The sequence below is a fragment of the Octodon degus genome, unplaced genomic scaffold (genome assembly GCF_000260255.1).
Source record: "Octodon degus isolate 3935 unplaced genomic scaffold, OctDeg1.0 scaffold00022, whole genome shotgun sequence".
Classification (NCBI taxonomy): domain Eukaryota; kingdom Metazoa; phylum Chordata; class Mammalia; order Rodentia; family Octodontidae; genus Octodon; species Octodon degus.
This window is the reverse complement of record NW_004524598.1, coordinates 8,634,879-8,646,744: the sequence shown is the minus strand read 5'-3', so window position 1 is coordinate 8,646,744 and position 11,866 is coordinate 8,634,879. Positions and strand designations below refer to the sequence as shown.

Below are 11,866 nucleotides of genomic sequence, written 5' to 3'. Positions count from 1 at the left end.
AGGGAAGCGCACATTCCATTGAGCCATCTCTGTTCTCACCATGATTTTGTTCTCACCTCTTCTGTGGCGCTCTTATTTCTTTTGAATTCTTCTCTTGCCCAGTTCTTCAGGTATTTGCGGTCAGATGCATCTGGAACTTGCCGAATTGCTTGCAAAATCCTTCTGTAGAGGAGGAGGACTTGCTGCCTTCTCAGGAACTGTGCAGGGGTAAGAACTGACATTTACAACTACATAATCACCAGCTGTACCTTAGCAAAACAGTAACCAAGGCAGTGTCTCTTTAGTTCTCAAATCTAAAAAGGACAAAGAGAAACGTTCTTTTGACAGAAACCAAGAAGTGCATTTGGGCGTTTGCTTATTTCCCTGTCGAACCTGAGAAGGTATAAAACGAAGAGCTCACTAGTAGTAAGGAAAAGCGCTTCTCGGAGCTGGAGTGGTACCAGTACTTTTTCTAAATGAACACAGTTGTTGGAACTCTGTCCCTTTCATAGAGCAATTTGTACGTAACTTATTGGGAAAGGAGGCCTCCAGACCCCAAGAAGAAAGCGGCGCCCACGGCAAGCCCGGCACACCTCCCTGGGCGATCCCAGGGTGCACGCCTGCCGAGGCTCTGGAGGCCACTCTGGGGAGAGCGGGCCAACAGAAAAGCTCGGCTCTGAGTGGGGCTCCTAGCCGGGCGCTGGGAACTGCCGGTAAGGTACCTGCTTCAGTGTCAGCGCGCCCGGGGGGAGGCGGGAGGCGGCCATATCCGCAGAGCCGGGGAAGTGGGGGACGGGAGCGGAAGTGTAGGGACCACTTCCGTGGCGGGGCGGGGGGCGGGGCGGGCCCAGCGCGGGAGGGCGCGTCCCGCTGACTAGCGTGAGTCCGTGAGATCGTGGAGACAGTCAGAAAGATGCATTTGGAGCTGTTCTTGGCATGAAACGTAGTTAACAATTCGTTAAGTGGAAAGTAATTTTTTGGAGCGAAAAAGGTACTCATTTTGAGTCTCTTTGTATCTGAACGGACTAAAATGTTAATTTGTAATTTGCACCCTGCACTTTCCATTTTCCTTGTTCTTTTCGCAGAGCATTTGCCCCGTGGTACCACTACCATGTGTAACACTCCGTCCCATTGTGGGTTTAAGCACTATTTTTAAAAAAATATCAATGAACTGGACAAGGTACAGGGTTTTACCTCCTACTGGTTTTGTACACATTTCCTCTTTCCTTCCAGAAACATTTTCTCATGCTAGCCTGTTAATACTGTCACAAGTTACATATACTTTGTTTTCAAAGACTCGAATTTGGGGCAGGAAATTGTAAATTCAATCCAAAGCAACTGTGCACTGCTGTTTATACTGTAGAATCTCATTCGTCCTGCAAGTTTTAAGCATTTTTTTTCCTTTGGCGCAACTGGGGATTGACCTGAGGCCCTTCCACTTGCCAGGCAAGCCCTTATTCTATTGAGTCATCTCCCCGGCCCCAAAAGAAAGCTTATTCTTTTGGCAGAAACGGGGATTGGACTCAGGCCCTTTGTGCTTGCTGAGCAAGCGTTTAGTCTACTGAGCTATCTCCCGGCCCCAAGTTAAGCATTTGAAAAACAAAGTCAGCGAGATGATTCCAGACAATATGCCAACATTGGCAGGCTGTAGGAGCTCTGGAAGGCGGTGACCAGATGAGTGCTGGAGATCCCCTGCTCCTGCAGGTAGAGAGGACCAGGACAGTGAGGACGGGGTGCACAAGCTGCAGTCGCCGGAACAGCAGGAAGTTCCAGAGGGATTTCTAGCTTGACATGTTATAAAGATTTCCTTGGATGTCCTGATTAGGATGAAACGAAGCAAGCAGATGAATGACTGGTTTGCAGATCACTGACACTCCAGGCTAGAGATTAGAAGCCCCAGTTGCCTTAGATGAGCGAGTGTAATAATTGAGAATGAAAGGGAAGCCAAGCAGATGTATAGGTTGGCTCTCAGTAAATGGTATGGCAGTTGGAGTGGTCAACTCTGGTGGGGCTAGTGCAGAAAAGTTTGGATCTGAGGTGTAACTGAAGCTCTGAACATAATACATCTAACGAGTGCTCAAGTAGCCCCAGCAGGCATCTCCAGATACGTATGGCATATGTGGTCATCAACAGACCACATTTATGGTAGTAGCCCCGTCAGATTTTATGATCTGAGTGACATCATAGCCGTCTTAGTTTGCAGATATAGTTTATTATTGTTTCACAATAAAAGTGCCTGACACTAGATTTCTCAGAATGGATCCTAGTCATTCATTAACCAATGGCCATACCTAGGAATGTACAAGGCTTGCTAGATGTCTAGATAGATTTTTGCAAACCGTTTGATAGATGGTGGTAGTTTTAGTTGTATAAAATGGATTATAAGAGCATGTAAAGTATGTGTTCTGCTGCCCATTCCTTGAATGTCTGAACTCAGCATCAGCTCTTGTGACACTACCCCCTTATTCCTAGCACAAGCTGTAAGTGGCCTCTTGGGTGCCTGCTCACCAGAATTTTCTTTCCCAAATCCCAGAAGAGTCATGAGAACCACTTCAGGCACTCTAGCTGGGAAGCCCCATCTGATATAGCAGACTTGCCTGTTAAAGGTAAATAGATGATATCAGTGTCAGTGTTGCTGTCTTTCTCTACCAGACCTGACCATGGTGGAAGATCATTTTCTGTCTCAGAGACAGCTTGGGTCAGAGAAATGTAAGGGGGAGAGAGGTCAGCATAAGCCTCTGTGCGGTTCTGCATATCTCACTGCTTCCATTGCCACATTGCAGCCTACCCACCACAGACAGGAGCATGAATGAGGAAGCCTTACTGTATTACACCATTGAAGTTGCTGGGTCTTATGAGCTTGGTATAAACAGAATGGTCTCCTGGCTGAGTACACAAGATCAATCCCCTGTCATATTCTATCAAGAATGATCACAAATGATCTCAACAGTGGTAAATCTTTTAATAGTTTTCAGAATATAAACTGCATATTTTTAGAATAAAAAATGAGATAACTTCATGTACATGCTTTAGGACACTTGGGTAAACAAGCAAGCTGTATGTGATGTCACCATATAAGGGTGACAGGCTTCACAGTGTAACAAAAACAAATATGGGAACAAGGAGATAGATGAATACACCATGGCATATTGCCTACAAAGAACATTCTGACAGAACATTCAATAGAACACAGCAGAGAGTTTCAAGTATTCAAGCACTGCTTTCTGGCCAAGTGCCTTAAAACCACTGATGTGTTCTGATGGAGAAAAAGAAAATAGATGTAGGGGCTTCATTCTTGTGGACACAGCATTTCTATTTCTATTCCAGAATGAGACTGGCTCAGTCTAGCTTGAAAGCACTGAGGAATGATTCTGCCCCTTAACTGTTAATGGGGAGGAAGGGAAGAACTAAAGAAATAAATTACTATAATTGGGACTATGGCACTCAGAGAGTGAAACAGAAAAAAAATCTTTCTGTCATTGCATAGTCTTCCGAAGCAGCAAATGTGAATGAAGGACACTAAAAAGCCACTTCATTTTTACACAGCCCAGGGCTTCTTTGTTGATGACAGGCTCCTGTCATGTCCAGCTAAATATGAGAACATGTATACGGTAAGCTTCTTGCCATTGGAGAGAACAGAAGTCTTTTCATGATTAAAAGTAAATGCAAAATCAAGTTTCCACAAAACTGTAGGTGTCTCAGCCACAGGATAGCTTTGTGGTTCATGCCAAGAGATTGCCATGGCTGAGATCAGAGAGGATCCAGAGGGCTGCTCTCTTTATCCTGTTGTCCAAAGAACTGGCATAGGCTAGTCCTGGTGCTCTGGCAACACCATAAGGAAGGTGCCCAACAGTCAGGAATGGTGGCACACATCTGTAATACCAGGTACTTAGAAGAATCATAAATTTTGAGACCAGCCTGAACTTAATGGGACCGGGTGTTTGGAGCCCCTGCAAGGAGACTGCAGGAGCTGGCTTCCTAGAGCAGGTATCAGGTTCCCCAGTTAGGATTTCTCCCAGTTTCACTTCCCCAGATTTCAAATTGAGGTGAGGCAAAGCAAAGAGCTTGAGAAGTCTGAGCTATACTGGGGAAATAAAAATAAAATGTCATTTTAGAGTGGCAAGTTTGAAAACAGTTACTTAAAAAGGAGTAGGGAGCACTTGGTAACATGTCACTTTCTGAATATGTTCAGTCTCACTTTGGACTGTTTTTCCTGTGCTACAGGTGGTCAGAGGCTGTCACCAATTCAAACCATTGTCTGAGGGCATCGCTGAGTGTCTCAGGAAGCACATTCACATCTCTAAGAATGATATAGAATGGAAACGGAAATTCTTCCATGTAGGATCGGATTTGAGGCATCTCTCCAGGTCCTCCGAATATTGGTACTTTAATGTCCAAGATAGAATCCTGTCACCAAAAGACATTTTGTAAGAAAAAAGGAAAAGTCAGTTGTCATCTATGATCTCTCTTGTTGACAGTTTACCTCTCAGGTCTGATTTTTCCATGTAAAACTAGCTCTTATTCTTAATTTCCAGAACACATTAAGAAGGAAGCAGATCTCTTTGAACACCTGAACCAGGAAAATGACTTAAAAAGGAAGAAGGATAAACAAAAAATCCACCTTGTCTACAACAGTGTCTCTGTTATCCATAGCAGTAATTCCTCCTAAGTCTTTGTCTTTCCTGCAGGGACAGTGCCTCCTCAGAAATAGAACTGCTCTGCCTTGAGGACTGGTGAAATAGTGGAAGGGCCGGTCTTCAGTAACAGTGGGGGTGTACTATCAAGGCTGTAATACCTGCTACACAGAAGAAACTATGACGCAGAAGACAGATTTGCGAGTCTGGGTGAGTCTTGGCTCTCCTACTCATTACCTATAATATTTCTGTCCTTCACTGGCTGGGATCAAACTTAGGACGTCGTACTTACCAGGCCTAGGCACTTATGCTGCTGAGCTATCTCCCCAGACCTGTCCTTCATTGTTAAGTGGAAAAATATTCCCTATCTCCCTGAGTTACTATGAATATTACATAAAGAATAGGGCCTGATATAACACCTTATACACTAGGACTTCTCAATACAAGAAAGCAGCCCCAAGCTGTATTTTAAAACAGATTGAAAGGAATCTCTTTTTCTCCAGAAAATGTGGCTTCTAGTAGTCACTTACCCGTGAACTGGGACTGTCCAAAACAACAAAAATGACAAAGATGTTAGCATTCCGGGCAGCCTGAACCGCTGCCAGGACTCTTTCTTTGCCCTCAAGGAAAAGGCCTCGTCCATCAGAGACTATCAGGAGAAGTTGGGCAATTTCTATATTAGAATGAAAAGAGAAAAGGGAATAAAATGAGAATAATTTGTAAAAACTCGAAACCACCTACAGTGTGACAAATTAGTGTAGGCTTTCTCTATACTATTAAGACCAAACACGTATTTTGGGTATGAACAAAGGAAACCTTCAATGAAACATATTAGGAGAGAAAAGAGGTCCATGTGACAGAATTTCCCAATAGTACTTCAGGCAATTTCAAGTGTAGTTCAGCTCCAGTTGTAGACTAACACACCAGAAAACACATGGCACAACTATGGGCCACGTGGACAGGTGGTGGGTAGGCTGACAGGCGTGCTCAAGTCAGAAATGGTGAGTTCTAAATCAGTCTTACCAGCTTTTGATTCTTGTCAATTCTTTGTACCTAACTTATTTTTCTTGATATTGATTACACAACTTAAATAGAAAGGAATTAAAATAGTGAATAAAGTGTTTTAAAACTTTTGGCTGTCTCTAGCTAAAGATTATAGTGCTTGAAGGTGGCCTTAACTGAGGTGTGAAATGTCACAGGGCGCATGACAGTATCAGGACTGAGATTTTAGAAAGAGCACAGTATATTTCAAATCCCAGATCAATTACGACTGGATTATCTGATTTTTTAATTATATTCATCTCCATAACTGTCTTTATACTGAATTCCATAGCCTTGTGCCTTTCTTTCACAACTCCAAACTCAATCTGTCACATGTAAGACTGAGACAGATCCATGTCTGGTTCACTCATTGGTTTAAGCCCCACAGAGATGGTTCAGTAGAAATTTCTCAATCAGTAGTAAGTACTGCCTAACCATCATCTATCTTTTCCTGTGCAACTTTAAACAATGGTGACAGATAAAGAAAAAGCAAGCAGCTCACCTGGACAGAGGTTCTGTGAGAAATGCTGAGCAGCTGCAAACATGCTGGCGACAGACTCTAGAAACTGAGCCAACAAAGATGATTAGAAAACTGGGGAGCTTCTGGTTGGTTCCACTGCCATAAAAACAAATGACTGAAGACTCAAGTGAGTACTGGGGACTAGCTTGCAGTGATATGCACCAGGCTTCCTGTCATTCCCCCCAGAGAGGAGGGGGTCCCTGTCTGTGCAGCACTGGCCCTTGAATGCAAGCATGGACAGACATGTTGGGGGCTCACTAGCCTGCTCTGTTCTGCAGTATACCCTAAAAGAAATACTTCTCCAGGAAGAAGTCTGTAATGTGAATACCCATGAACAAAACAGCTATCTTCTCTCAAGAAAGTGAGTATAAGAGAATACAGAGCAGGAACTAGGAGAACAGAAAATATTACCCCTGCTCTTTTGCCTGGCTTTATCCCATTTTATTTCTTCTCTGGTCTACCTGGGAGAGGAAAAGGCTGCAATCCACCCAGGGGGGAGGTGAGTTCGTTGTTGTAAAATGTTCCAAACCACTCAAAAACTGGGGAGCTGGCAAATCAACAGCACCAAGTCAGATCATCTTTGAGGAATTGAGAAAAAGCAAGTTGCTCCTTGGTTTATAAAGGATGCCTAGGAAGGTTCCATTATAGCAGTACATCAGCTGAGATTTAAGACTATTCATGTCAGTTTTTTTGTCCTAAATACTGTAGGGAGAGGGATTTGTAAAAATTCTGTCCAACAAACATCAGCTTATAAATAACTGTAAAAAAAAATTTCATTAGTGTACCTGAGCAATCTTGGTTTTCTTTTGTTGGAATTTGCAGAGCCGTAGTATCTGGGTCCCCGAGTAATCACTGAATGGCTCATGGAATGGATGTAACAGCCTCACAGACTCTCCAAAACTTGAGGGAGAAAGCCAAATACAGTGGGAGTTGTTTTTACCAAGAGGTCTAACTGACAAGGCTGTGAAAAGTATTCCCCCATGAGATGAAAAGGCAATCCTACCTGCATACTGCAATCTGACCCACTTCCAGGAGGGTTAGTGCATTGCCAATCACAGCCAGTGACTCAAACGCAAGCTGTGAAACAGAAAGGGAAAGGTCTAAGGAATCAGAAATTCTCTAACGCAGTGCTTCCTAGCCATTTTTTAACATCAAGATGCTTACAGAAAACACTTTTGTATGGCACACAGGTGAGTATTACTGAGATTTCAGTGGTCTCAGAGCCCCCTCAGTACCACAAAGCTGATGCACAAAATCCATTAACCTGCTAAGAATGGTATTCCTAGAAGTCATCTAATAAAAGCAATTTTGAGGCCTGTGATCCCATAAGTGAACATTTTTCCTTCTGTTTTGGGAGAACTACATAAAATAATTTTATTTGGTCCTTTTGAGACAGGGTTTCACTCTGCATTTCAGGCTAGCTTTGAACTCATGGTGATCCTCCTGCCTCAGCCTCCCAGGTGCTATGATTACAGGTATGTATCACCATGTCTGGCTGGTTAACAAGATTTAAAAATCAATTAAAATTCATGTAGTCAACTCATAATGTAGAATTTAAATTAGCTGAAGCAGCACTAAATTAAGTTATATTATAGCATTATTAAAATTATAATGCTATAATTTTAATACTTTTGTAGAAAAGGAAATCAGCTTTTAAAATACATAAAATAAATCAATTTAAAAAAAAGTCAAATGGTAGCAAGTGGAAAGCTTAGGGATGTGAACCCAGGCTCAGCAGTCCTCCTTTTCCAGCAGAAGACACACATCTTAGGCTGCTCACAGGCATATGCTGCATCACAGCATCACCATAAAAATGACCAGTGTCTCAAGTGTCTATAATGGTGACAAGTAACTGATCCTAGTCAGGCTCCTAAGCTCTGCCAACATCAACAGAACACTGTTTTTTTTTTAAATCAAGTTGTACATATTGGTATACTGTGTATATCATATCCTTTTTGTTGTTCCGGGAATCAAGCCCAGGGCCTTTCACTTGCTTACCAGGCAGGAATTGTGCCACTGAGCTCCATCCTTGGCCCTAATGTGCATATTCTTAAAGAATAGCTTAAATAGTGAATTACTGTACTTTATGGAAAATAATCAGATTTACTTAAAATGCAGGTAAAAATAGAATAGTAGAGCTAAAACAATTTAGAAGATCTTTAACAATAAGGGACCAAAATAACAGCCCTTTGAGCTATAAAATCCTTTGTAGGCTATAGTTAAACCACTGAAGACAGCCCACAGAATGTGCTTAGGTGTTAAGCCTCCATCAGATTGCTGTACTTGCCCTTGCTTACCTGTTTGGTATGGTTGTCTACCATACTAGAAGAGTCATCAATCGCCAAACATATCTGATACTGGCGTTTACTGGGCTTGGTCCTTCGAAGCCAGATCTTGTCTTTCCGAAACTGACTGGCAATGTATGGGATGACCTTCCGCATATTCAGTCGCTTCCCCGTTCGATAGTCTCCTCTATCAAATGTTCCCAAACAGGGCAAAGATCACATTAACAATCTTAAAACAGTACCAAATAGTCACCTAGCACAATTAAGCTTTGTTACAATTGAGGACAAAGGACTCATCCTTCCTGACAGCGAGAAATGCTAGCTATGTATGTAGCAATAAATTCGGCATTGGATATAAAGTCTCAGATTCTCCCTTTTTCTAAATATGGTTCTGCACAGGTCTTTGGAAAGGTCTCTGTGAGCAGCACAACAAGCAGACAACAGAGCTGCGCAGGCGCAGCTAGTTCCCCAGCCAGCAGTAATGGAGACGGGGGGCTGCCACCACAACTAGTATCACAGAAACCCTTGTGGAAGAGGTGACAGGTGAGGAGGCTCACCGGTGCCTTGTGTGACAGCAGTGGCAACCTGGAAGCCAGCACTGTAAATGCTCGTTGCTGAGCTCTACAGTAGTAGCTTCAGTAGTGTGAGGCAGAGTAGCAGTGTTAGGTAACGCGAGGGCTTCCAGTGAGGACGTACTTAAGCTTGGCTGCCTGGCTGGGCTCTAAGATGAGGCGGAGCTGCTCACATAACTGCTGTGAAAGAGGTGCGGTTAAGATCACGTAACTCTGCCACATGTCAGCTGCAGCCTTCTCCTGTGACAATAACAAAAAGGAGAGATGACCTTAGCATATCAAAGCAAGCAAGTCACTCTAGCAAGATGAAGGCTTGAATAAAGTAGGAGAAAATAATTTGCACTAACCACCTTAATAGAAGCACCTTAAAACTTCTCTAGGCTGCTAATTCACTTGTTTAAAACGTTGTCTCTTCCACCAAAACTAGACCCACAGTTCAAAGAATGAAACTAGACAGTAATTATTAGAATTTCTGGTCAATCAAGTGAATGCCTTATTCGTATCTTTTAGACCATCATCTATGAGAGCAGATGTCAATGTGTAATTTTGGTGCCAGCAGGCGAGCTATGTATTTGTGGGCTCTCAGTCATGTGTTTTTAAAAAGTAAGTGAGACAAGTGCAAGTCCCTCAGGTAATACACTTGTCCCCAGATATAAAGCCCCATGCTTTTTCTACTGTGACAGCACTCAACACACATATAAAAATATATACATATACTATAATTTTAGGATGCAAAATCATGAAACTCCAAATTGGTGGAGGGCATCAGAAACCCTTGCCAAACATCTATTACCTACACGACAGAGCCAGCAACACAAGTTAAAGAAACTGAACGTATCAGTTTCTCTACTTTAATAAAACTACTTCTAGTGGCAAGGAGGGAAAAAGGCAGTGGATAGGCTTTGTCTGTAACTGTATTATCCATGTGCCCAGTCCCTAGCAAAAAGGTAATTGGAGGTAAGAGCCTACTAAGTTGGTTTTTTTGGTGGAACCGGGGATTGAACTCAGGCCTTTGTGCTTGCCAGGGAAGCACTTATTCCACTGAGCCATCTCCCTGGCCCCAAGCCTACTGAGTTGTGTTAAAAAAAATTTAATCATACTGTTTCTGTTGTACAAGAATGAAAAAAGGATTTGGGATGCATTATGCATATGTACAAACTCCACACATGGAATGTAAACATGTATAGCAAACATGTACAGAAAAAGGGGATGTTGAAAAAAGAATATGCTACAGATATCAATTTCTCCAAAGGAATGTAAACATGTCCTACACAGGTGTACTAATAAAATAAACCCTATAGTGTTCATGTTAGCTAGTCATGTAGTAGGGAGATGCATAGTAGTAGTAGGTCAGTTGAAGGAGTCCGAAAACAGGTTCACAAATAGCAGTTTCATAGTTCTATAGATGAGCAGAAATAGTTGCACGAAAATACATTCACAATGTACTGAACTCACATTTACTGTGTAACTGTCACTCATTTTTACAGTTCAATATAGAATGTACCATTTCCAAAACTTACTTCCTGATAAAATGAAATAATTGGGCCTATGTTTGTAGCAATTTTTAAATTATCAAGTTTACTTGAAGTGATTGTTGACTTCTTCTAATAAAGTATGAGTAGTTGGGAGAAAAGGGTACTGCTGAAGAAAACCCCAGCGACTTACTTCTTCTGCATTTCCAGATTCTTGTAGCTGCCATGTTTCCAGCTGTCTCTCCATCTCCTGTCTTAGCTCACTGGTATCTTTTAAAAAGGGCTAAGAAGAAAAAGCCACAGGTAAGAGGTAGACTGGGCCGGAATTACCGACTTATCATTAGCCTGCCTTCTTCCCTGTAGAATGAACTCAATGATGCAGTCAAATGCCTGCAACTCTAAACTTATTTAACAGTGCAAAGAGAGGATGCCAGGCAACTATTCTGCTTTCCATTTTAGAGAATCAATATGGATTAAAGGATGCTGCTTCCAACATCTATGAATCCACTGCAGCCAAACAAAAGCCAAATCTTAACTCATCAAAAATGAAAATGGTCCCTGATAAATCTGTACTGTTACTATATCAAACTATTAGGGGAAAAGAACTTACAGGTCTCTCAATATAGGCACTATGCTAAGATTCTTGTCACTATCATGAACTAATTAACTGACTCCAAAGTTCTTTGCACAAAGATCTAAGAAGAGCGGATGCTAGACAAATCAGGGCAGTGACCTCTATGGTTTATATGGAGATAGTATTTCATCCCAGGATGTGCCCCTAAGCTTCATGTGATCACAGGGAGGACTTGTTTGAAAGGAGATTGAATTATTGTGTGTGTGTGGTGGGGGGCGGCGGGTGGGGAGGCATGGCCTGCAAGGGTGTCTTCCTCAACAGCGCCTCCTTTTCTTCCCAGCCCGCATGCCATGAGCAGCTTTCCTCTGCCATGCTATCCTGCTGTGGTCTGTGCACTGAAATGTGGCCAAAATGGCACTTGCTTTGGGAGCATACATACTAATACATGCGCTAAAATCAGCCTTTCCTCTCTTAACTTACGGGTGTGGGGCACCATGTCTCAGTGATGAGGAAAGCGACTGAGATAGTGACCCTGGGATTAGCTTTGGGAACAGTGGGCTGGGGAATGGCTCACTGGAGGACGGGTTTAGTATGCATGAGACTCTGGGTTCATGCCCAAGCACTGCATAAAACAAAAACATAAAAAGAAAAGCATACTTAGGGCTGGGGAGATTTACGTGTCTGGCTTGCAGGCACAAGGTCCTGAGTTCAAACCCAGGTACCAAGAACGAACAGAAGGAAGGAAGGAAGGAAGGAAGGAAGGAAGGAAGGAAGGAAGGAAGGAAGGAA

The 11,866-nt window shown here is 42.7% G+C and overlaps 2 protein-coding genes across 7 annotated transcripts in view; both read right to left on the bottom strand.

Annotated features, from left to right (window-relative positions):
- The window catches only part of Lyrm2 (LYR motif containing 2), a 26,749-nt gene extending 25,976 nt beyond the window's left edge, over positions 1–773 (bottom strand). For all 3 annotated transcript variants that reach the window (XR_002820465.1, XR_002820464.1, XM_023711932.1), the window contains exons 1-2: positions 702–773; positions 57–197 (exon numbers count right to left, since the gene is read on the bottom strand). Coding sequence is in view for 1 of the 3 variants with exons in the window: in XM_023711932.1 (XP_023567700.1) it covers positions 57–197; positions 702–746 (186 nt within the window). In the remaining 2 variants the exon portion in view is untranslated. The remainder of the gene's footprint in view (positions 1–56; positions 198–701) is intronic.
- A 2,163-nt stretch (positions 774–2,936) lies between these two features.
- Positions 2,937–11,866, bottom strand: part of Mdn1 (midasin AAA ATPase 1) — a 167,174-nt gene continuing 158,244 nt past the window's right edge. For all 4 annotated transcript variants that reach the window (XM_023711917.1, XM_023711918.1, XM_023711919.1 and 1 more), the window contains exons 95-102: positions 10,697–10,786; positions 9,156–9,271; positions 8,472–8,646; positions 7,178–7,251; positions 6,960–7,074; positions 6,157–6,220; positions 5,144–5,286; positions 2,937–4,386 (exon numbers count right to left, since the gene is read on the bottom strand). In XM_023711917.1, the coding sequence (XP_023567685.1) occupies positions 4,198–4,386; positions 5,144–5,286; positions 6,157–6,220; positions 6,960–7,074; positions 7,178–7,251; positions 8,472–8,646; positions 9,156–9,271; positions 10,697–10,786 (966 nt within the window). In that variant the 3' untranslated portion in view covers positions 2,937–4,197. The remainder of the gene's footprint in view (positions 4,387–5,143; positions 5,287–6,156; positions 6,221–6,959; positions 7,075–7,177; positions 7,252–8,471; positions 8,647–9,155; positions 9,272–10,696; positions 10,787–11,866) is intronic.